At 45.1% G+C, this 25,917-nt stretch overlaps 1 protein-coding gene across 2 annotated transcripts in view; it reads right to left on the bottom strand.

Moving 5' to 3' along the window:
* The window catches only part of PLCD4 (phospholipase C delta 4), a 64,576-nt gene that overhangs the window by 25,399 nt on the left and 13,260 nt on the right, over positions 1-25,917 (bottom strand). For both annotated transcript variants that reach the window (XM_083153712.1, XM_083153713.1), the window contains exons 2-4: positions 14,344-14,481; positions 9,659-9,737; positions 9,242-9,400 (exon numbers count right to left, since the gene is read on the bottom strand). In XM_083153712.1, the coding sequence (XP_083009838.1) occupies positions 9,242-9,400; positions 9,659-9,680 (181 nt within the window). In that variant the 5' untranslated portion in view covers positions 9,681-9,737; positions 14,344-14,481. The remainder of the gene's footprint in view (positions 1-9,241; positions 9,401-9,658; positions 9,738-14,343; positions 14,482-25,917) is intronic.

Here is a 25,917-nt window from a genome sequence, read left to right as displayed (position 1 = left end):
GGTCTCCCAAAATGGTACTGACCAGACCATTCACTGCTTAGCTTCTGAGTGCGAGATGGTATTCAGGCGGACCAGTGATGTGTGGCAGTATTGAACCAAGGATGAGAGTACCACAGTGTCTCTAGTAGGAAGTCAAGATGTGCTTCTGCTTTTTGTCCGGTTAAATCCAAATGGACCTGTTGCAGTCACACATTGCAGGGAAATTCGGAAGTACTTGGACAAATGAGAGAGTCACAGAAAATAAGTGATTAAGAGGTACACGTGTGTCGCCTGGGGCTTGTTCACACATGACACGCCCCAGGCGAAACACGTGTGAAGTGCACACCCCTGACACATCCCCCCTGCCGTTCCCGGATCAGCTGTCAGATCAGCTGTGCATCCCAGCATCCGAAACAGCATACCGCTGCGTCTCAGTGGCAACTAGTCACAGAAGGAGACTCCCGGCATCCAAGCCAAACCGCCCTCAGGTAACACCGCTGGTCAACCGGACCTGGAGACCGCGGACTGCCCCTGTCATCACAGGCCCAGGCAGCGTGGAATCGGTCCTTGTTGCCGGCGTCCACCCACCAGCCCCGCTCCCAGCTGACAAGCAGCGGCACCCATCCACATAACGAGACTCTCGGCATTCAAGCCGAACTACCCTCAGGTAACACCACTGGTCAACCGGACCTGGAGACCGCGGACTGCCCCTGTCATCACAGGCTCAGGCAGCATGGAATCGGTCCCTGTTGCCGGCGCTCACCCACCAGCCCCGCTCCCAGCTGATATGCATGAGGGCTGATTTCTTTCTTACCATACATTCATTGCAGATCATTTTTTGATATCTCAGGGTCATTCATTTTGTGTGTAACAAAGTGCCCTGCATATGTATGGTGTTTGCCTCGTGTCATTTAGCTGCTCTAGCTGCCAATTACCCTGTATATGAGCACAAGTGACTATTATACTCTTCACAAAGTGTGCTGTTTGTGTTTAGGGGCTGTTATATGATATTCTGTTGCCTCAGCTGCAAATCACCTCACATGAGATTGCAGTCATCATTACAGTCTTTAAAAGGGCTCCCTTCATGTGTGTGGGGGTTGACTTAAGATATGTATTATAAAGTGGGTCTCCTATTTCTTATAGGTTAAACACTGAAGTTTTCTCTCACCAATAATTTATTTTGGTGGACTAGATTTGGTTTACCTACACACCATACAATCTGCAAAATACAATTTGGGATTATGTGCATTTAGTACTGTACTTATTTGTTTCATGTGATTTACCAACGTTTGATAGCACATCTAAATACCTTATTGTAACAAAATTCTTTCTTTCTCATTTGCATAGTTGATATATACCTGCCAAATTTATAACTTGCACCATCATTGGTAGATTATTTCTGATGCAATGCATATTGGATCTGTTGCACAATATTGACAAGAAATGTCTCCCCCATGTTTGATATCTAACAGCTAAGAGTTACTGGTCACCCGTTTATTATCATCTATTTGTGGACCAACTATTATCACCCAGCAAACTCTCCCTTTAGCACAGACCGGTGTTCAGATATATCAGTTCCGACACCATCTGTACTGCTCCCCATCGGAGATCAGGGTACATTCCTATACACTTTTTGGAGTATATTCTCTTTTTCTGGCTGGATCCATCCATGACCCTTATCACTCTCACCTGTCATTTGACTCCCTAGGTTGATGGCAGATAGCAGAAGGAGAGTCCTGGTTATCCACCTCTGTACCTCTTAATCACTTATTTTCTGTGATTCTCTAATTTGTCCAAGTACTTCCGAATTTCCCTGCAATGCGTGACTGCAACAGGTCCATTTGGATTTTACCGGACAAAAAGCAGAAGCACATCTTGGCTTCCGACTAGAGACACTGTGGTACTCTCATCCTTGGTTCAATACGGCCACACATCACTGGTCCGCCTGAATACCATCTCGCACTCAGAAGCTAAGCAGTGAATGGTCTGGCCAGTACCATTTTGGGAGACGGAGGTAGCACTCTATCTTTACACTTATCATATATTGATCACCGGGAACGATAATATATTCAACCAGCAGGGGTTGAGTGTCAAAGCGTCCTTGACCTGCAGGCTCCTCCTAATCAATTATATGTTATTATAACAAGCATTGTAACTATTTGAGATCTACTTAATCTTGATAACCTCAACTGAGGAACCGTGGAGCCTTATCCCCATATTTGACAATTTCGCAGACGAAATTGTGACCGTCACATGACAAAGAAATTCTTTCTTATTCTTGATTGTTGTCTAAATCATTAATTTATTAATTGTCGATACGTACCCAATTTTTAGCATACATTATTTAGTAAAAGTTACGTTTTAAATTTCTTCATCATCATTAGTCAAAGTGTGCCCCAAAAAGCCTTGTTGTTCTTCCTTTTCTCTGGTCACCCCGTGACCCCCCACCTTTTCAGTCATAATTTACCATCCCAGAGGGAGAATATAATAGTGTGCCCAAAGCATGGCGAACGGTATATTGTGTATCTGCATTTCAACTGTCGGTATTAGGTACCTGTCGGGAGATTGACTATCTGTATTTACACCCTGTCAGTATAACAGTGTCGGACAAATAAAGAGGGTCATACGTTGTGTAATTATGGAAGCTAATTGTGGAATGTACTGTACAAAACAGGTTCATACAGTATGTTGTATTTTCATAGTAGCTAGTTGTGGAGTTTACACAAGAGGGTTACTGATGGAAACTAGACAAATAAGAACTATATGAGCTATTGAATTATTATTATTATTATTATTATTATTATTATTATTATTATTATTATTATTATTAAAGTATGTAGAGCAGTGATTTTCCACCTTTTTCAACTTGCAGCACACCGGACAATACTAATATTGCCAAGGGACACCATCAGTCCCTCCACAAGGAAAAACAACACACACACACACATTGGCCCCCACAGTTACAAAACATACCGGCACCCAAATTAACACAAACACAATGGCCCCCAAAGTAATACAAATTTTACCCACATTAATCTAACACATTGACCTAAAGTAATTCCACACATTGCCCCCCCCTAATTAATTCCACATATTGCCACTCGCTGCCCCCACAGTAATTCCACATGCTGCCCCCACAATAATTCCACACACTGCTCCCCCTCTCAGGTAATTCCTCACACAGTCCCCCAGAGCAATTATATATAAGTATGTACGAACAGTGGCGGACAGAGGGGCAGTGGCAGACAGAGGAGTAGTGGCGGACAAAGGAGCTGCGGCGGTGCGCAGACAGGCACTTTGGAAACACCCAGTGCTGCAGGAGCTGCCTCGCTAGTCATGTGCCAGGTGGGTGGCAGCGACAGGCGTGTAATGATAGCAGCGGTAGCCAAGTATGAAATTTTAGGTGGGCGGCTACTGGTAGATGGCGCGGCACACCTGGTAACCGCTCTCGGCACACTAGTGTGCTGCAGCACATCAGATGAAAATCGCTGATATAAAGAGAGAAGAGAATACAGATGATAGTGGGGCTGCAGGGTCATATTTTGTGTTTTCATAGAAGCTAGTTGTGGAGCTTACGCAAGATGTTCATACAATGGGCCAAATGCACCAAGCTTAAAAAAGTGGAGAGGGATCTGCAACAGCCAACTAGCTCCTTACTTTCAAGCATAGCCTGTAACGTGGCAGCTAGCAACCAGATTCTATATATTATCTAGAAGTTGCTATATAAATAAGAAATAGAATCTGATTGATTGCTATGGGCAACATCCCATCTTTGTATATGTACCCCTATGACTCAGATGAATGTGTTCCTCTGGACTTCACATAGCAGAGGCAGCAATTCGTTGACCCAATCATTATTCATAAGAAAAATGTATCAAATTCACTACAAACGTATGTCACTAAATAAATACTTAATGCACAAATGGGGGAAAGAGAAAAGAGCATCATGGGAACTAAACTTTTCATAGTAAATGATACTGTAAGTACTTATGGTCATTTAAAGTGGATGACATTGGATAGGGTTCTGCACTATTTTCCATCTGTTTGTGGGCCAGAGGTACTAAGTATTGTAAAGTAATAAATGGATAGAGATAAAGTACCAACCAATCAGCTCCCGTCCTTTATTTTTATTACAGCCTGTAACATGGCAATTATGAGCTAGCTGGCTGCTACTTTATCTCTCTGTTTTATCCGCTGTTCAAGGCTAGAGTACATTTGCCCTTGTAACTTGTATTCTGGCAGGGTTCCTCCTACTACTTAGTGCTAATGGCCGATCCTCTCGGGAGGGAATATCACAGTGAGAGAGAGCACTTTGTGCATAATGTACCCAATAGGGCTATACCCTGTACGTAGATTAAATGCTTACAGAATGAAATGTCTTAAAAAACTCAAATACAGTAACATTTGTATAAAAAAATAAATCTAATTTTCAAACAGAAAACTTCAGATGGTACTTATATGTTAGTTGGGCGCCCACTTTACATACGTATGCTTGCGGAAGAAAATCTCACCCTGGTTGCCTGGTACCCTGGTTGCCGTCTGCCATTTGTGAAGCTGATACGCATTCTGTACTCGTGGGCACAGGAGCTCCCCAGTGTGGCCTACTGTGAAAGGGAGTTGGGGATGGGGAATTCAATATTTCGCCTGTCGAGTATCAAAAAGGGGGCATGTCAGTGAAAATGGCTGTATATTGTCGAGAAACGGCCACCGAGCCCGAAGCATGGTGAGGGGACGCGGATTACTTCACATGTATTCCGCGTCCCCTCGCAGGACTCGCTGCGCTCACCACGCTTCGGGCTCGGTGGCGAGCTGCGCTTGCCACACTATATAAAATCAACTCCACCCCAACGTGGATAGTGGCGGTATGAAAAGGTCGGAGGATGCGTACCACCGCCCCTCGCGGGCTCGCTGCGCTTGCTGCGATGTGACGCAATATTAAAATTGTAAAGTGCGGCTCTTAGGACCTGAAAATCGGGTCCCATCGCATCCCATCGCATACCTTAATTAGTGGTATGCGATGGCATACGATGGGCGCCGGGCTAGGAAACAAGTACCATGAAATTAAATGGATTGTGTGTCTTAGGTTCAGTTATGTGGTAAAGGGCAGGATTTGCTTCGGTTTGTACACATATCTTACGATTGGCAGCCGCCAGCACTGGTTTTGTCCCTAAATAATTGACCATAAATAATTAGAATTGGTTCTGGACCACCAACTCGTGGCACCCCTGCAAGTGTCCCGAGGCACCCCAGGGAGCCACGGTTCACAGTTTGGGAACCAATGGATAATTGATTATAAATGATTTGATTTGGTCCTGGACCACCAACCAGTGACACCCCTGCAAGTGTCCCGAGGCATCCCAGGGAGCCACGGCACACAGTTTGGGAACTACTGCATTAAAATAATCTTATTTCCTCTAGGCATATTATGTGTTTTGTAATTAAAACTATTAAACAGAGAGAAAGCATGAGGGTAACTTCCCCTAGACGGGATCATTACAGGTATTACATTTCTCCCTCAAGTCCTATGACTCTGCTGGAGTACAAGACCCAGCTATCATGTAAATTAAAAAAAACTTAAGACAAGAGATAACTAGATCAATATGTCCATAAATAGATATAAAGCTGCGGTCTATCACAAAAGATGTGTCTGACTTCCCTGGAAAACCAAAGCTGGCATTAAAGCGAATCAGACTGATGATGGCCTGCTGTAATGCATTAACCCTGCTGACCTCAGCCCTAGATCTGGCTAAGCGCCTCCTCTCCAGAAGCCTGATTACTGGAAATACAGGGAACTCAGGCCAGCATCTCTGAGAAACTTTACATTCAGTACCCAGGGCCCACTGCTGAAGTTTCAATGTTTGGGTCTAATGGGAAAATTGCAATGCAAATTCAGTTGGCAGAAAACAGATCACACTTTCACCACTGAGGACAATCAGTGTAATGAGCATAGTAAACTTCATCCAAAAAAGCCATAATCATGAAAATTAAAAAGCATTGCAATCAAACTAACTGCTGGGAATTTTAGAAGAATTAGCCAAGGATCCTTTCAACATTTAATTTAGGCTATTACATCTTTGAAGATTGGGCTATATTGGTAAGGGTTCTATGTTCTCTTTGGAGAGAAATAAAGTATCAGTCAGCTACTTCCTAACTGTCAATTGCCCACACTGGGCAATATCGTTCACAATATTGGTCAGTGACGTCACTCACCACCTGCTCTGTACATGCAGTCGCTGATGGTATTGTCAGATTAAGCTGCATATACAGATGAAACTGGCGTAACTAGATAGATGTGGGCCCCATACCAAAAGTTTTTTAAGGGCCCCTATTTATCACCTAATGGTGAAAAAATGTATACAGCACATGATACTTTAACAGGCAAAGTGGGTCCCTTTATGCTCTGGGCCCCATAGCAGCTGCACCCCATGCACCTGTGGTAGTTACGCCCTTGGATGACAGGGGGGAACGTTAAAGACCCACGGCCTGTGCATATTGACCATACTATGGACAATATACACACAATATCATTGACTATATAAATCTAATGATATATCGATTAGTATGAAGCCAGCATTACAGTTCCGAACCTGCTTGATGCCACTGTGCAGGAGCCGGCATGTTGGTGTCTCTCCTTGGCGGGTAGTACCTGGGTGCAGCCTGCAGGAATCATGTAGTGATGCCACTGCTCTCCTCAAGGCCTAATATATAACAATTACTGGCAGAGCTAACCATAACCAATTTAATGCCCTAGGCAAGATTTTGGCTGGTACCTCCCAGCCTTGCCATTACTTCTGCCTTTGACTTAACAATCCTCTCCCGGCACAGGAAGCAACAGCACAGATCACAGTAGCAGCCAGCAACATCCATCACCCATACCAATCCTCATTTTGGTCCCCTGTGCCAGCAAGAGCATTGGTGACCCCGCCCCTATATTTGAAATAAGGACAGTGCCACAACATAGTACCCCCAATTCAAATTACGACACACAGTAACGCAACTGTATTCACATTATATCACATGGTAATGTCCCTTTTTCCCATTACATAACACAATAGTCCTTTATTCAAGTTATGCACCACAGTAGTGACCATTATTTACATAACACCATACCTTATTTATCCTTTTTATATTACACCAAACCATATTGCCCACACAGTATTTCTCATTCATATTACCCCACATTGTAGTTCTCCTTATTCACATTACACAACACTGTGTTGCTCCTGTATTCATGGTGTTAATATGGTGTATTGGTCTTTATATGGTGTAATAACATTACACCATAACCTATTGCTTCTTATTCACATCAAACCACATCTTATTTCTCCTAATACATTACACCACAATCTATTGCTCCTTATTCACATTACACCACAACCTATTGCTCCTTATTCCCATTACACCATAACCTATTGCTTCTCATTCAAATTATACCACACTGTATTGCTCCTTATTTACATTATAGTACATCGTATTTCTCCTTTTTCACATAACATCATGCTATATTGCTCCTTATTCAAATGACACCACACCGTATTGCTCATAATGCACATTACACCATACCATATTGCTCCTTATTCACATTACACTGTATTGCCCCTTCTTGACATTATACTACACTACATATTTCTCTTTATTCACATTACACCACACCATATTGCTGTTTATTCACATTACATCACAGTAGTGCCCTTTATATATTTTACACCACTCATAATTGCACCTTATATACATAATACCACACAGTAATGCTCTTTACACATTATGCCACACATTAGTGATGCCCTTATACACATAGGCCCTGATTCTAATTAGATTGGTCCCCCCGAGTGCTCGCTTGGGGGACCGATCTTTGTGCCTTGGCACTTGCAAAGGAGGGGGGTGCGGATGGGGGCAGTGTTGGCGCTTTGACATGGGAATGCCCAGCATTTGATGGGCATCCCCATGCAAGCGCTGGGCGTTCCCATGACGCATTGTGCCGGTGCAGGTGGTTGACATCACATGACATCAGCCGCCTGCCCTGTCTCCACTGACTTATGTTTGCAAGCCCAGAAGAAATAATTTGATGGTAGGCGGCCATGAAATTATTTTGCCTACTGCGGGAACATCCAGTGTTTTCATAACATCCCCTCACATCGTTGCGAGGTGATAAACTGATAACTCCCAGTTCCTAACTGCCATGTTATAGGCTGTGTTTGAAGGCTTAGTACATCTGCCCCTAAGTGTCTAAAATGTTTTGTATCATACTTTATGCAGCAAGTTAATGTCTAGAAAACAAGAACAAGGTACACTTTTAATACAATATATTTTTAATGATGGGTGGTTGGAAATCTCTTTGTACTTTATCTGTCAGTAAAATTACTGATGAATTACAACCATCTATAACAGAGGAGGGACCACATTAATTAGCTAAGTAAGGCGGCTGGGTGTCTAAAAGTGGAAGACTGTTGTATAAAAGATTAATTCATGCAGAAAAAGTTGATGTGGAGAAGTTCAAATAAGGAACGAGGTGAAAACTGTTTTTTGGTCCTCGTGTTGACAACCACCAGCTTTCTTCTCTAATGGGTTTGCATGACTCATCAAGCATTGGCGCACATGCGTGGAAAGGGATGGGGCTACGTTGAAAAGTGAAGAGTGCATTACATAGAAAATAAACTGAGTTATCATGTACAAAAAAGTGTTCAAATGTGTTCAAAAATAAAAAACTTTTTTTCAAGCCAGCCTCGTAAATAGTCTACTTAGTGTGGGTTCTCTGGAAGACTCCAGTAAGTGCATGGAAATAGAAAAATTATTGGGGAATGTAAAATGGATTGATCCCTATGGAGAGCAATTGCATGCTGTATAGTGTCATTTGGACAACTATAAATGCCTGTGTATGCATCAGGCTATTATCCATTGGATCACAATTCCCACCTTATTTTTTATTCCATTTGCTGTATAACAAACTGAGATCACGAGTACAAAATGCTTTGCAGGGCTTACTTTATAGACAGTGAGATCCAATATTAAGGAGGTGATGTACCACACAGTATAAAGAGTGGGGAAGTGGAACCAATTAAGAGGTTGCCCATAGCAACAAACCAGCTTCTACCCATAATTTTATAGAATGAACTTGATAAATGCTACCTAAGCTAATTGTTTGCTATGGGCAACTTCTCCACTGATCCACTTTTGCAGTCTTATAATCGCTACCTGTAGAAGATACATATTATTTATGTACAGTATATACAATTTATTCTACATTGCATTTCACACCACTTACATGTAGACTTAGTGTTGCCCGTCTTTTTGGACTTATACCAGATTGTCATACAGTCCTCCTGGAGTTTGAAGTACCTTTGTTTTTTCCAGCTGCGAGACTTGACTTTTCTCATCACAGACCCGGCCTGCATGAGCTGCAGGTTCTCATCCAGCTGCAGGCCTGCAGAGACCAATCAAACCCAGTCATGACCACCATACATAAAGAGACATGCCCCTCCCTCTAATACTTGGGTAGATGTATGAAATAATGATCCGTTTGGAGGTTTGCCATGGCAATTAATCAGTTCAAAAGTGCAATTAATCGAGTGTAATCTATAAAATGGTACATAGCAATATGGCACACTTCTCCATTCTTCATACATCTACCCAACTGTCCCTTTATGTCCCCTTACAGTATATGATCATTCCTGTTACTTACGAGCGGAGCGTGGAGAGGTCATGATGTCTTTTACCTACAATGTTCCCGGCATCTGAAGGCAACTTAAAAGTACATGAGCCTGTAGAACATATACAAGAAAAAAAACATATACCTGTATTGTGAAAAGAGTTTCTGCCTACAAAAAAACATATGTGAATAAAGTGTATATTTACCTTTAAAACAAATAATTTTTGTCAACTGCTGATGTAAAGCTGTTTCCTTTAAAGGAGACACTAAAGGGTTGATCCTATTATTTGCAAAGGTTCTATTGCTGCAGCATTTAAACACCAGCAACAGCACCCAATTATGCGCAATCTGCAGACTGGTTTCAGCCTGAATTCACTCAAAATTGCTCACGGGCCTATGGGGCACAAACACATTTGCACGAAATCTGGCTGCTGTAAAGATGGCCTGCTGCCGTGATGATTAACATCAGAAAATGAATTTCTAATAGCAAGATTGACCACTAAATGTCATTAATGAAGTGAACGATTTCACAATGGGTTGTTTTGGGAATTCCTTATTACATGTGGTATAGGGGTTTTCGTGTCCATAGTATTGTACTCACATAAACTATATATTTAGATGGAATTTAAATGAGATTAAAGATGTACATTGAATTTTTTTTAAACTACTATATTTGCTGGCGTATAAGACTACTTTTTTCCCCTGAAAAACATGCCTCCAAGTGGGAGGGTCGTCTTATACGCCGGGTGCGCTTATATAACAAACTCTATATTCTGGGGGGTATTCAATCTTCGGGTCATGGCAGACGAGCTTGCTCGCCTGCCGTGACCCAGTCCCGTTCTCGGTCAGCTCGACCGAGAACATACAGGCGGGATTCAATGTCCCGCCTGCAGCGGGATGAGAAGGGGGCGTGGCCGCGAGTTGCGGCCGGGAAGTGACGAGATGCAGCCGGCAGCTCGTCACTTCCCGGCTGTTCTCGGCAGAACGAGTCCGACAGCTAGAGATGTCGGGCTCGTTCTGCCAGGAAACCCTGTTCAATGCTGTCGGGGAAGACAGCATTGAATAGGGCCCGTCGAGCATCTCCCCCACGGGAGATGCTCGACGGCGATTGAATACCCCCCTTTGAGTGGAAATATTGGGGGGTCGTCTTATACGCCCAGTCGTCTTATACGCCGGCAAATACGGTAATTCTCTCTGATGTAAAGGGTGGAAATCTTACCTATCATGCCCATATTACATAATGCTGTCTATAAGCCAGACAGCAATAGTAATATGGGCATTATTGCTTCTCTACCTAAATTGTGCTAATAATACCAAAAGGATTTAGAAAAAAAACACTATATTATCTATTATCTATATATTAAAATATATATTATCATAAGTACAGTCATAATGTTTCCACACTCTTATGATTTATGAAAACATAATCCCCTAATGACCGCAGATGTTCCCATGTCCAGGCTTGGGAGAAGCTCACACCTCTTATATAATGAATATATAAGTATGGAGTTTGAATGTAACTTTTTTGCAGATACATGCAGTGGGACAGGGTTTGTATAGGGATGTATATGTCTGCAGGAGCAGATGCACACTCCCAGCAGTGAGCTCTAAAGGACTAAGTCATTATAGTTACATGGTAATATATATAGTTACATAGGTAGTGAAGTCGAAAAAAGACAATTGTCCATCAAGTTCAACCTATATTAAATATAGGTAAATTAAATCACTCATTTTAAGCTAGACATCCACTTTTTTAGTGACCAATGTATCACTGACCGGTCCCCCTAATGTGCATTACCCTGAGAGTTGTATCCCTTTATGTTTTTGTCCAATAGACATTTGTCTAGCCTTCTCTTTAATGTATTTATTGCGTCTCCCAACACTACTTCTTTTAGCAGAGAATTCCAAACTTTAACTGCCTGACAGAAAAGAATCTCCTCTCCTGCAATCTCAACGCGTGTGCTATGTATAGTCCTATAAGTAAACAGAGCTCCCAACAGTTCCCTTTACTGACCCCTGTAGATATTGATCATGTCCCCTCTTAATCTGTCAATACATCAGAATATCAGGCCCAAAAGCACAATTTTGATGGATCGTGTTATGCATTGTGTGTGTTTTGAGTGCACATCATGAGGTGTTTTGGTACTATGCGCGTGCCCAGGAGTCGTGAGGTTGATCATCAGATATTATGTGCTACATGCAATATCTGAAGATGCTGCTAACGACTAGTATGCGGGAAGTGGCAGATCTTACACACACACAAATTACACACACATTAGATCTACCGTGTGTCTGGGAAGCTGCCGGAGAAACCGTTAGCTGACTCGGATCTGATGCTGGCTGTCCTGATGTATGGCCAACTTTAAACAACCTTTCTCCAGCATAAATATTCCCAACCTGGCCTCTCCTCGTAGCTCAAGGACACTGGACCCCCGATCTGTTTAGTTGCTCTTATCTGTACTTTTTCCAATTTAATATTATTTTTACGGTGAGGTGCCCAGAAATGCCCAGAGGCCTCACCAATGCTTTATATAACAGTAATATTACTGTGTCGTCCCTTGCCTCTATACCTTTTTTATACAAGCTAGTATCCTATTTGCCTTTTCTGCTGCTCTTTGACACTAAGCACTACAGCCAAGTTGATTGTCAATGTTTACCCCTAGGTCCTTTTCCATTAGTTATTCACCTAGTTCTACCCCATTTAGTTTAAAGGTTGCACGCTGATTTCTGTTCCCGAGGTGTATGACACAAACTGCATTTTCCATTTGTCTGCCCAATCCTCAAGTTTGCTTTATTCTCTCTGTAAGGCAGACAAATCCTAATTTGATTTAACAACCCTGCACAATTTAGTGTCATCCACGAAAATGGACACTTTACTTAGTAGCCCATCCTCTATATATAATACATATATTGAAGGGAAGTGGACCCAGCACAAAACCCTATGGTACACAACGTCATACTGCAACCCAATTTGAAAATGAACCATTCACTACTCTCTGTTCCTTTTTCTGCAGCCAGTTCATCACCCAGGTACATATGATATTTCCTAGACCCATCTCCCCCATTTTTTGGATCAACCTCTCATGAGGCACTGTATCGAAGGCCTTAGCAAAGTCTTAGTAATAAGCAAAGACAAGGTATAGCTTCCATTTATAGGAACACTGCATTCCCACTAGTAGGTATGTGTGTGTGTGTGTGTGGGGGGGTGTTATTTCACAAAATAAAACTTTTTGATGGACACGATAAACTTCTCTATGTGCCAAAAGAATTACAAGGTTCATGCCCACATCACAATATCTGGAAACACCATCGTACATTGTTTTGCAAGATGGATACTGTGAAACAGTCCCCAAAACATACAGCAACACCCCTCATCCACTTTTTCCTCTGTTTTAAACCAGTAATAAGCCATAGGTCATGCTGTCACCTACAACCCCAAGGTTGTTGTGCTTTATGATATGTAAGACCCAGATTTGATATATCTCACTGAGCCCTCTTTCTGATAGGGAAGTATTACCAGTTCTATTGTCACTCCTGCGGAGGCTAAATAATGAATTGGAAGAAGGCAGTGCTGACAGAAACTTTGGTGCGCCATAGAGGCACTGACCTTATTGTGCTTCTCCCCCCACACTGACACATTTCCTAAGCAGATGGCCTGTAACATCATAGTCCCATTGCCTCACTCCCAGCAGCCAATCACAGACATGAAAGAGACAGCACATAATGTAATAGGCTGCCAGCTGCTCCTCCTCCATATCAGTGACGAGCGGCACTCAGTGTGCGTGTGCTGGGGGAGTTTATGGGGTGCTGTGGGGACAACCTAAGGCCTTGGGCAACCACTAAGGCTTTCCTAACAGCAGAGTTGGCCTTTGCTGAATGTGAAATGTATCCAGATGTCATGTACTGTATATAGCATTATAAAAGAAATAAATCAATATTGCATCACTTTTTGCTATATGGTACAATTAAGGGCAAAAATTAGGTGCTCCATGTTGGTGATTTTGATCATTATAAAACATACATATATTTTTTTAATTATTATTTTAATAGGCAGAAATCAAACAAAATAGACATTCTGATTTAAAAGGCAACTCATTTAATGCACTGTAACTTCTTTATCATATGACAGATATTACTAGCGGAAGCTTCATGTTTCATTTCCCAACCACACAGCGTTCCCCTAAGTATAGAAGACCGGCATTAATAATAATTCCTACCTGGATGCGGATTACAATGCTCGATAAAAGGTTAATCTAGGCCAAAGATTAATTGTGGGGGTTGCTGGATCATCTGGATACTTTCTACTAATGTAGGTTCAGTTACTTGGGCTGATGTTTTGACAAAAGGTTAATAGTCTTTTAAGCATAAAATACAGGTCAGGCTCATATAAGCCGTACAACCAGCTCTGTGTCCTAGTTCTATTAGTATTCTGTCTACATTGTAAGTGGTGTAACTGCCTTTACTTTCTACTGATAATACAATTCTTTGCAGCGTACTGACCTGATAGAAAGGGGAGCTGGCTTCCTCCCAGGTATCAGGACTCCGTCTGGATCATGTATCCAACGCTCTAATAAACAGAAGCTTAATGAGCTTTCTGCATCACATCTACCTTTCCCTATCATTTAATTAGGATGGACCTTGGTAGAATGTGGCTTCCTTGGAAGGAGATATATACCAGCACTGTAAACACAATAACAAGTAGGAGATGGAAAACTCACATCCGGCAGGGATCTTGACGAGAGTGAATTTAGGGAATACCCCGATTCGCTGATTGATGGGCTCGTTGTACAGTTACAAGGTTACACAGTAACATAGTCGGTCTAGTGGAAAGAAGGCTCCAGTTTCAGCCTCACCACCTGACAAGATGAAAAACAAACAGCTTGATACAATGTGATCGGGAAAACTGCGATATACAGTAGGTGTTCACCAAGGGGCCACTAGGACAGGAGATCTAACATAATTACTACTAATAGATAATGGACCCATTGCTGACATTCCACTATAACAGGCTCCTGTAATTGTATCATCAGGAGGAAAACAGGCCTCCATTTGCCTTAAATGATGGATGAATAAACAAATAAACATGGAATTTCATAGCATTTAAAGTATCCACTAAAGTAATCCTGTGACTTTGGGGGTTATTTTGGTTCACTCTTTCTGACAAGTTCCTTCTTAGATGGACACAACCATGTGCACTGCAGGTGGGGCAAATGTAACATGTGCAGAGAGATTTAGATTTGGGTGGGGTTTTACTTCAAAGTGAGATCTATATTGCAGTGTAAAAATAAAGCAGCCAGTATTTTCCCTGCACAGAAACAAAATAACTCACCCAAATCCAATTATCTCTGCACATTTTACATCTGTCCCCCTGCAGTGCACATGGTTTTGTCTATCTAAGAAGGAATTTATCAGAAAGAGTGAACCAAAATAACCCCCTTTATGATCCTGATTTGCTAGTTGTATCCTGTACTGCTGTTATATAATCTGGGCACCTCTTCTGGATTGCTGGTATATACTAGAGATGTGCGGCGGCCACTTTTTCGGGTTTTGGTTTTGGATCTGGATCTTCCTTCGTGCTTTGGATCTGGATTGGTTTTGGCAAAACCACCCTTGTGGGTTTTGGTTTTGGATCTGGATTTTTATGAAAAAATGCTAAAAATGGCTAAAATAACAGAATTTGGGCCTGTTTTTGCCCCTAAAGTATTATTAACCTCAATAACATTAGTTTCCACTCATTCCTAGTCAATTTTGATCACTTAACAGCTTACAAAATAGTTTTCATTTACTGTAGTTGGGCCAAAAGGGTATACCGAGGTAGCTGGATGACTAAGCTAAGCGACAGCAGTCGGCATCACATACTGTACATGTGGACCTTACACTTCCAACCTGGCAGAGCGGCACTGCAGGGGCAGACAGGGTGGCAGTTTAATAAACTATCCCAAAAAAAGAGAAATGCTCCAAAGAGCAAATACAAAGAGGTATCGGCCTTGTCATGACTGGTGGTAGAAGCTTCAGCACTTCTATCAGGTTGCTGATCTCCCACTATTTCCTCCTCCATCATCCTCCAAAAATGTTTTTTTATTTTATTTATTACTTTTATTTATTTTTCTTACTTTACACTGGACACAGCCTGTCACACTGGATACAGCCCCTTGGACACTGGACACTGCCCCTGGACACAGCCCCTGGACACTGCCCCTGGACACTGGACACAGCCCGTCACCCTGGACACAGCCCCTGGACAATGGACACAGCCTCTGGATACAGCTCTTGTACACTGGACACAGCCCGTCACCCTGGACACAGCCCCTGGACAATGGACACAGCCTCTGGACACAGCTCTTGTACACTGGACACAGCCGTCACACTGGCCACTGGATATATGTTGTCACACTGGACACAGGATATATGTCGTCACACTGGACACAGGATATATGTCGTCACACTGGACACTGGATATATGTCGTCACACTGGACAATGGATATATGTCACGCTGGACACAGGATATATGCCGGCACACATTACATGTCACACTGGACACAGGATATATGTTGTGACTTGTGAGACTGGACACAGGATATATTGTCGTCACACTGGACACTGGATAGATGTCGTCACACTGGACACAGGATATGTCGTCAGTCATCACACAGGACAGGACACAGGATATATGTCGTGAGTGACTCGTGACACTGGACAATGGATAAGATATAGGCCGTCACACTGGACACAGCCCCTTGTATTACTGCAGCCCCTGTACACAGTGTACTACTCAGCAGCACTGCAGCCCCTGCTTGTGAGCACTGCAGCACTGAGTTAGTTAGTTAAATCACAAAAAACACAGGGTTCAGGGCTAAATAAATCACAACACAGGGCTTAGGGCTAAATAAATCACAACAGGGCACGGGCCACAGGACAGCCCCTGGACAGTGGACACTGCAGCCCCTGTGTGTGAGCACTGCAGCACCTAGTTAGTTAAATCACACTACAGGGCTCAGGCCTATAAACAGTCACTGACTCTCAAGTCTACAACACAGGGCAGTGAGGGCACAGGACAGGTCACGGAGCACAGCACAGCACAGGGCAGTGAGGTGTCAATGCCTAATTTTTCCCAGCATATAATTTCCATAATTATAATTTTAACCATGCCCATAACATTAATATAGTCAGAGATAAATAATCTTTATCACATAAACCAGGAAATATTGCATATCAAGTTACACATTCCAGCACACATGCCATGATTAGTCTCTAAATGTGTGGAATTATATTGGCTGTCAGATGACAGTTATTAGAATTTCATATCAAGTTGCACTCACATGTTATAACAAATTATAAGTTCACATTAGAGTAATCACAGAAAAACCAGCATTAGAGATGAAGTCATTAACATTCACAAACACCAGTGAACCATACAGGATACAGCAAACAAAGGGGCGTGTCTATAGGCTATTGATAGAATGTGATGAATGGTTCCTGAAAAGACAATAGGATCAACCCCTCCCCCTAGAAAGTTTAAACATTGTAATAGCGGATGTGTGTGACCTTTGCATGTACCATCTATAAGCTTAACACTAACTTATATAACTAAGAAATAAAGACACGGAGACTTAGGTTTGGCAGAAGACTTGTTAGCTGAGTTTATTTGAAAGTAATTTTAAGCTAATTTTTGATTTGGATTTATTAAATTGAATTAATTAAATTAATTAAATGGTGGCAAAGAAAGAACGGCTATTATTTAACTCCACCCCAACTAGCCTACGCAGTTCAGCCTAATGCAACAGGCGGTATCCACTTAGACTACAGCATTGACTGCCCACCCGGCCGGGTGGGCTCGCTATCCCCGGGCGGGTGATATAGCTAAGGCCTAAGCCAATGAGAGCCAAGCGCACCGAAATAATGCAAACTACGCAGCAAACCTAACTTACTAACGCTTTAAATTTATGAACTTGCCGTTCTTTCCCGCCTAACAGCTAACGCGCTTAAAGAAAAAACCCACCCTAATAGACCATAACTTGGGAAGGGCGGGCGGGGAACCTTCAGGAAAAGAGGAAGACTCCTCCCCCTGACAGGGATATTATTTCAGCTAAGCTGACAAACCTAGCCAGGTCATTGGCTCTCCGTGTCACATGCTCACCAGGTACCCACCCAGCTATCCATGTTTAATGCACTGCATGCCTATACAGCCATTACGTTGTTCTAAACATTGTAATAGCGGATGTGTGTGACCTTTGCATGTACCATCTATAAGCTTAACACTAACTTATATAACTAAGAAATAAAGACACGGAGACTTAGGTTTGGCAGAAGACTTGTTAGCTGAGTTTATTTGAAAGTAATTTTAAGCTAATTTTTTATTTGGATTTATTAAATTGAATTAATTAAATTAATTAAATGGTGGCAAAGAAAGAACGGCTATTATTTAACTCCACCCCAACTAGCCTACGCAGTTCAGCCTAATGCAACAGGCGGTATCCACTTAGACTACAGCATTGACTGCCCACCCGGCCGGGTGGGCTCGCTATCCCCGGGCGGGTGATATAGCTAAGGCCTAAGCCAATGAGAGCCAAGTGCACCGAAATAATGCAAACTACGCAGCAAACCTAACTTACTAACGCTTTAAATTTATGAACTTGCCGTTCTTTCCCGCCAGAGCGGGGGCTCCTAGACCCACGCCCAGCCACCCCTTAAATGAGTGACTCCACTACGACTAACAGACCCTCGATAAAGATGCACAGACCGTCTCTGGTCAGGTGTACCCCATCAGGACGGTACAGATGTTGATGGCCGAACCTGATACGTTCGTGTGGAACCACCGCACCACCCGCCTCCAGAACCCAGCGGGCTACTGCTGAGTTCAACTTCTTACTGGATTCGTCTATTGCTCTACAGTCCCTCGCACCTCTCCAGCACAAACGAGGGACTATGAATGACCATATTAAGGTGCATGAAGGCAAGGCTAATTTAATGGCAGCCAAGTCGGCGATGATCAAGGCTCTCAGTTCTAATTGGGACATTTTTCCTAAGTCATTGCCCCCCAGATGGATTGCTAATATTTCGGGGATTCCAAATGACCTCACGTACTTCAAAAGGGTAGACCTTAGCTCACGCCAGGACATACCCCTCACTCCTAACCAACGCACTAGGCGGCCGCATTGCAAGCTTGGTCCGCCACCAGATGCCACCATCTTAGCCGCCCAGAATATAAAAGAGTGGCCCACTATCCACACCTTCCGTTTGTCGCTGCCCACACCTATGAAGAAAGAATCGTAGAGGGTATTAAAATTACGTTTTTGTGGGACAAGAACTGTAGGACATATTAAGAGGGTCTGCCAAAAGAAAAATGTATGAATTGGTGCACGAATTTAGTGCAAAGCAATGCTTCAATCACAATTGAAGCAACTCCTAGACACAGAAGGTAAGAGACGAACCGGGGAGGGAAGGGTAGTGGAGGGGGATATAGGTAAACAACGGATTACTCGGCCGGAGGAAAAAACGTCTGGACCTGCTGAGGGACTCTTAATTGAAGCCGAATTAGCCGAATCAGATTAAGCCGAATTCAGTCCGTCAGATCAGGCAAAAAGCGTGAAAAACTCCGGACGCTGGCCCAACAACAGAGCGTAGCTAATCCCCGAGTAGGAAACGGGAGGAGGGGGGGGAACACAGGAGTACAACCAATCAGCTGGAAACCATACATTCACGGAGTCAAGGCATCAGGTGTGGACGGATGTATTTCCTGTAGCTTGAAGAGCGCCATCTACCTAACGCCTTTATGTCCTGAACCTGCCATCCAGCCCTAGCGGCGGATGTTGCTGCGCCTATTCTAAAGGAATGGGTGCCAAAGTCCCTCGGCGACAAACCCATGGTGACCAGACATTTCCGCAACATCCAGTTAAACTGGTACCTGGTCAGAGGAAGCCCATCATAGTGAAGCAGCCATGAACCGTCCCGCTCTGGTCTTACTTGAGCGTATTGTGTGGCCAGGGCCACCGGGCAGATTGTATCTGGTACCGCCGGGGGCATTGACACCCATGCCCCTCTAGCTAATTGATCGGTTTTAGAGCGCCTAATTCTACACCAAAGAGCCCTTTCCTCTATGCGAATGTCAGCTGCCAGCAAAGTTGCCTCCTTGAATTTAGAAGGAGCAACAAGCTCTAAAATTCTAAAGGCTCCATGAAACGCCATGGTAAACGCTAGCCTAAATAACAGAGCCTCAAACGCGGACTCAGCACAGCTATAAACACTAACCATCAAGGAAGGAAGCATGGAGATAACAATAGGGCGCCTACAATCCGGAGCCGCGGGAGCCGCCCTTAGCCAACCTTTCATTGCTTTGCGAACTAAAAATCCTTTCGTAACGTCAGGAAAACCCTTAAGCTGCGCAAATAAGGATATCCCGGACAAGTAACGCCCCGCTATCGCTCTGGATTTTCCCGCACTATACAGCTGCCAAAGGAAGGAAAGCAGTAGATTCTGGCCCCGCCTACCTTGCTGCGCAGACCCTCCAGAGAAGGATTCCCACTCCGACCATGCCTGCCTGTATGTCCTAAGGGTAGCCGGCGCTACGGACAATTCGGCTAGGCCCTCCAGTCCGGCTCGATGACCTGCCAAACATAAAGTGGGCACGCGACCCCGACAAGATCAGCATTTGGTTCCAGCTCCCTGAATCTCTCCCACTGAAAACGAGATAATGCGTCCGCAACCTCATTTTCCGTGCCTGGCACGTGTCTAGCCTTGAACATGATGTTGTAACGCAAGCATTGCAAGGACAGCTGGGCTAATAAGCGCAGAACCAGGAGGGACTTAGCCTTCTGATTGTTGATGGCATGCACTACACTGAAGTTATCGCACCAGAAAAGTAAGCTGCGATTGGCCAACCGTGCCCCCCACACTTCCATGGCAACCATGATGGGGAATAGCTCCAGGAGCAGCATATCCCTGGTAAGGCCCCTGTCGAACCAAGAGGTCGGCCAAGGCTGAGCGCACCAGCTGCCATTAAGGAAACAACCAAAACCAGTTGAGCCTGCAGCGTCGGTGAATAGTTGCACTCTGGAGTTGTCCACTACCGGGGCCAACCATATTCGGGTACCATTGAAATCTTGTAAAAATTCCGACCATACCTTTAGGTCCCGCTTAATTTCCGTGGATAGCCGCACAAAGTGGTGCGCCTTCTTGACCCCGGCCGTGGACCTCTCCAGCTTGCGACAGAATAGCCTACCCATAGGAATGACGCGGCACGCGAAATTAAGCTGACCGAGGAGCGACTGAGCTTGTCTCAGAGTCACTTTGCGTGACGCGCAACAGTCTGCAATCGCATCCCTAAGCTTAGCTATTTTATCCTGTGGTAAACAGCAATGGCCCATGACTGTGTCTATCTGGATCCCCAGAAACGACAGACATGTTACAGGCCCCTCCGTTTTCTCTTCAGCAATTGGCACCCCGAATTGCCTAAAAAGAGAACGAACGGTTGACAGCAGCACAGAGCACTGACTGGAACCTGAGGGGCCGACACAAAGGAAATCATCCAAATAGTGCGCGATCCCGCGCACCTTGACTGATTTCTCAACACACCAATGCAAGAAGGTGCTGAACCTCTCAAAAAATGCACAGGAGACTGAGCACCCCATCGGCAGACATCTGTCGACGAAGTAATCATCCCCTATGCGGAAGCCCATCAGCCTAAATGCATCGGGGTGCAATGGCAGGAGCCTGAAGGCCGATTCTATGTCGATCTTTGCCATCAGAGCATCGCGGCCGTAAAACCTGACCAATGAGAGAGCGTCATCGAAAGACTCATAGACCACCGATGAGAGTTCCTCGGGAATGGCGTCATTAACTGAAAAACCCACAGGATAAGATAGGTGTTGGATTAGCCTGAATTTACCTGCCACCTTCTTAGGAACCACCCCCACAGGTGAAATAACCATGTTTGCCAGGGGAGGTGAAGGGAAGGGTCCGGACATGCTACCTAACTGCAACTCCTTGGCAACTTTCTCACGCAAAATGTCTGGGAACTCGCTGGCAGATTTTAAGTTTCTAAAAGAACCCCCACGAACCTCTCCTTGAATAGGAATGCGGAAACCACTGATAAACCCCTCAAACAAAAAGGCAGCCGCCTCCCTGTCCGGATACTGGTGGAGCCAAGCAGCCATGGAGTCCACCAGCACTGGGGTGGGCGCTCTAGCGAGCATTTCCTGAGGGATGGGGCTTAGCTGCTGCCGGGCCAACCGCCCCTCCCCTGGAGGGGCGGCCTCCGCGAAAGCAGCTAGTTGCCGGATGACTACCTGAGCAATTGATGCACACGTGCTTGTAACGGCAGCGTTGCCCCAGGGAGCAGGAAGAGTTATTGAATGCGTAGCACTTACCCTTCGCCGAGCTCGGCGTGAAAGGCCTGCTACCCGCTTGGAAACGCTTAGGGACGGCAACCTCAACTGATGGACGCTGAGGGGTAGGGGCAGGGGTGGAGGCTGTGTTACCTGGCCTCGATCCCTCACCCATTTCATTACTTGCCCTGGTCAGCCCCATCCATACCTCGACATCCTTGCAGCCGAAATCTATTAAGTGCAAGCAGTCCTGCTTACGCCTAAATTGCTCATCGTAAGTCCTCCAAGCCACGCCCCCATAGGACCTGTACATATCGTGGACCATATGAATATACCTAATGATATTCATGTGTTCCTCGGGCCTATCCTCTAAGTAGCATGCCGAAAAAACACAAAACCCAGATAGCCAGTTATCAAATGACCTATATGTTTCTGCCCCAATCCCCCCTTTCGCTTTAGCCGCCTTAAAAGCCTTCTTTGAATCATCGGTGAGACTAAACAGATCAACAAAATCCCCTTTTTGAATCTTAATCCTGCAACTTTCCCTAAGGCCTCTCAACACTGCCGTATAATCGCAGTGAACCACGCTGGGGAGGTTCCTACGCTTCCTCTCCCTGCGGGATAGAGCAGCAGTGCGTCTACGCTTGCTGCTGCGGCCTTGACGGCCCGCCTCCTTTTTAGCGTATTTGGCCGCCCTTTTTCGGGCCTTCTTCTTACTGCCCGCGTCAGAGCCGCCAGCCGAAGAGGAGGATGACGATGAAGAATCATGACTAGAGCCTGACCCCACTGTTGAGGAATACGCCCCCGCCTCAGTCCCCTCATCAGAGGAGTCCTCACCTGTCACTCCAGCCGGATCCTCCCAGGTGTCATCATCATCAGATCCCGTAGCCCCTTCGGCCCTGTCCCTCTCGTCGTCGACCAATACCTCCTCGTCGACATCTGAGGAGACATTAAACAACGGCCTGGAGGGCCGCTCGGGCCCCTCATGCGCGAGCCCGCGCCTGCTGGGCCCAGGGTTAGTTTGCCCCCCTTTTTTATCTCTACCCTTACTAGCTTTTGGTACAGAGTGACCTAAGTCCCTGAATGCCCTCACAAATTCAGCACACCCAGGGATGGCTTGGCCCCTAGCGCCCCCTGACCCCCGATGACCCGATCCGGAGGCACGGGCCTCCCCGTCATCCTCATCTACTAATGGTGCCAGGGCCCCGGCAACAGAGGCCAGCGCAGCTGAGAGCAAGGAAGGGTCAAACCCTGGGGCAGAGGATCCTTTCCCACCACGGGACCTGTTGCCCTCTGACACCCCATGGCGTCCGCCACGGGATGCTGTTCCCCCTCTGCCACCGGAATTAACTTGCCCACTACCTCTTTCCTGGGCACGAGTTCCTTGACGCTCCCATGATGGCTTAAAACCATAAAACGGGGTTTCCGGGTCAGGGGCTGGTGTCTCAAAATTATAATCCCCTGCGTCACAGTCCTCCTGCACCTCATACAACTCTCTGTGATCTGTATCCTGATGCCCCCTACCCCCAGCACTAACAGGGCGACTGCCGCCGCCCTGAGGAGCTGGGGGCTCATTCACAAACGGCCTGGCGTGCGCTTCACGGCGCGCGCCCCTAGCTCTCCCTCGCCCCCGCCCGTGACTACACCCCGCTGACGGGTAGGCCGCAGCCGCGGCCCCCCGTGCAGCGTTCGTCGACGGGCGCTCCCCCCTCGCGCGCGGCGTTCCCCGTGCTGCCGCTGCTCCGTGTCCTGACACGGACCGAGCAGCGGGTGCAGACCGCGGTCCCCGCCCGGTGACGCGACGGGCGCGTCCTCCTGACGCGACACCGCCGTGCGCCGCCCGCCCGGCAGGCCCAGACAGCGCCGCAGAGGGATCAGAAGCCGCGCCTGTGGCTGGTCCTGTTTGACCGCTAGCCACCGCGCGCCTCGTCCCACGGCCCTGACGCCCTGCCGGTGGATCAGCAGCCACTTCAGCTGGACCTGCGGCCTCCTCACCCGCCGCCCCTGAGGTGGCGAAACGGGCAGGCAGCCGAATGGAGCGCCTGGGCCGCTGGGGGGTTGAGCGGGGCATCACTATTAACTTTTAGCAAACTTTTTACCACAAAAAGTGAAAAATTTGCCTTTCTTTTACCACAGGGAATGAGAGAGAAGAAGAAACACTCCTACTCACCAGAACCTTCAGGAAAAGAGGAAGACTCCTCCCCCTGACAGGGATATTATTTCAGCTAAGCTGACAAACCTAGCCAGGTCATTGGCTCTCCGTGTCACATGCTCACCAGGTACCCACCCAGCTATCCATGTTTAATGCACTGCATGCCTATACAGCCATTACGTTGTTCTTCTTGGATAGTAAATGAAACACAGACAAGTAGTTGCTTTTGGAACGCAGAGAAGATAAGATGGATTTAGATTCTCCGGGAAGAGTGACCGTCTACTACATGGCTTTGAGTAATGTATACTTGTAGGACTTATTAGAATTGTGTACCAGGACCCACGGTTATGAAACATTGATTATGTTAGAAAGTAGGAGCAGTTAACTTCCATTCTTAGTTATTTTCGGATATTAACATGTGCTTAGGCCCAGAGTATGTTTACATATAGTTATACAAAGAAAGCTTGTGTCTGTGTTTGAGAGTGACCTGTGTGAACAATGATTAGCTAGGATCATTGAGATAAGGCATTGTAATAATATATCATACATAGATCTAATGGTTGAAACGTGCTGTGTTATTAGCCTGTAGTTATGAATCGTGAGTGGAGTATATTGTGGATCAGTAGGATCAATGGGATGTTGCCCCTGGACATATGGAGGTATGTATTGTGTTGGAAGTGTGGTGTTGTGATCTGTTCAGAGAGGATGTGTTTGGCTTGGTAGATTGATTTACAACCCTGTATCATGAAAGATTGTTAGGCCATAAAGTGTAGGCCTATCGGCTGTGTGCCATGTGCTCAGCCATGTGCTATCATCATGGATTGTATTGTGTTTCACAATAGCTACATATAGCAGCGGTTGGTAGAATATGGATAAACATATAGACTGGTATTTGAAAGGATAAGCTGTAGTGATTCAACTGATTTGAGCATGGTGGATGAAGGAGGCCTGGAATCAATTGTAAACATGTGCTCAGGATCCGGGCTACAGTATAACCTTTGTGTAGGTAAACGGTTAACAGTGATATTTATACTAGCCCATGTGTGTCCTAGTGTGGTTGTAGAAGAGTTTTATAGTATATTGTATGGACTCTTTGTAATCAAGTGTGTGTTTGCTCAAAGGGATGCATGTATTTGAAAGCATGTGTTTGGCTATGCGTGAGCATGTATGGATACCAGCATCTGTGCTAAATCAAGTGTGTGAATGCTTTGTGTAATATCCAGTGAGAATATCTAGATAAACTGGCGGATAAAACCAACTTATATGTAACAAGTGTTGTTAGCATGTGCTCGGATGGTGTGTGTGTAATGCCATGTGATGTGAGTATGATATAGCAAGGCCATAGATTGTATAGTGCCATTTAGGTGCTCTGCTCAGAGAAGTACATGGTAGCTTAATGATATTCAAATTGTGTATGCTGCAGGTTTAGTGTGTTTGCTGAATGTGCAAGTTATATTCCGGATTGTGAGTGTTGTTTGATGCAGGGTTGTGTTCATCATAGTCTACCACAAAATGGCGGAATGCCATGCGGCAGACCAACATGTGCTCTGGCCAAAATGGCCGACAATAAGGTTCCGTTGTGTGTCTTGTGGCGGTATCTAAAATGGTGGACACAAAGACTTGGTTAATCTAAAATGGCTGCTGCTTCATAGCCACGCCCCCCCCCAGCACTGTATTCACATACACATTATTTAACACTGAGGTTAATTGTATTTAAGGATGCTGGAGTAATTAATCATATTGATTATAATATCTGTATTGTTATATTGTACAATCTGTACTACAGTTTCATCTGCTTACATTCATAAACAATATT

This window comes from Crinia signifera, chromosome 7, assembly GCF_055691185.1.
Source record: "Crinia signifera chromosome 7, ASM5569118v1, whole genome shotgun sequence".
Lineage (NCBI taxonomy): Eukaryota > Metazoa > Chordata > Amphibia > Anura > Myobatrachidae > Crinia > Crinia signifera.
Note: the sequence above shows the minus strand (reverse complement) of the source record. Positions and strands in the feature narration are given on the sequence as shown.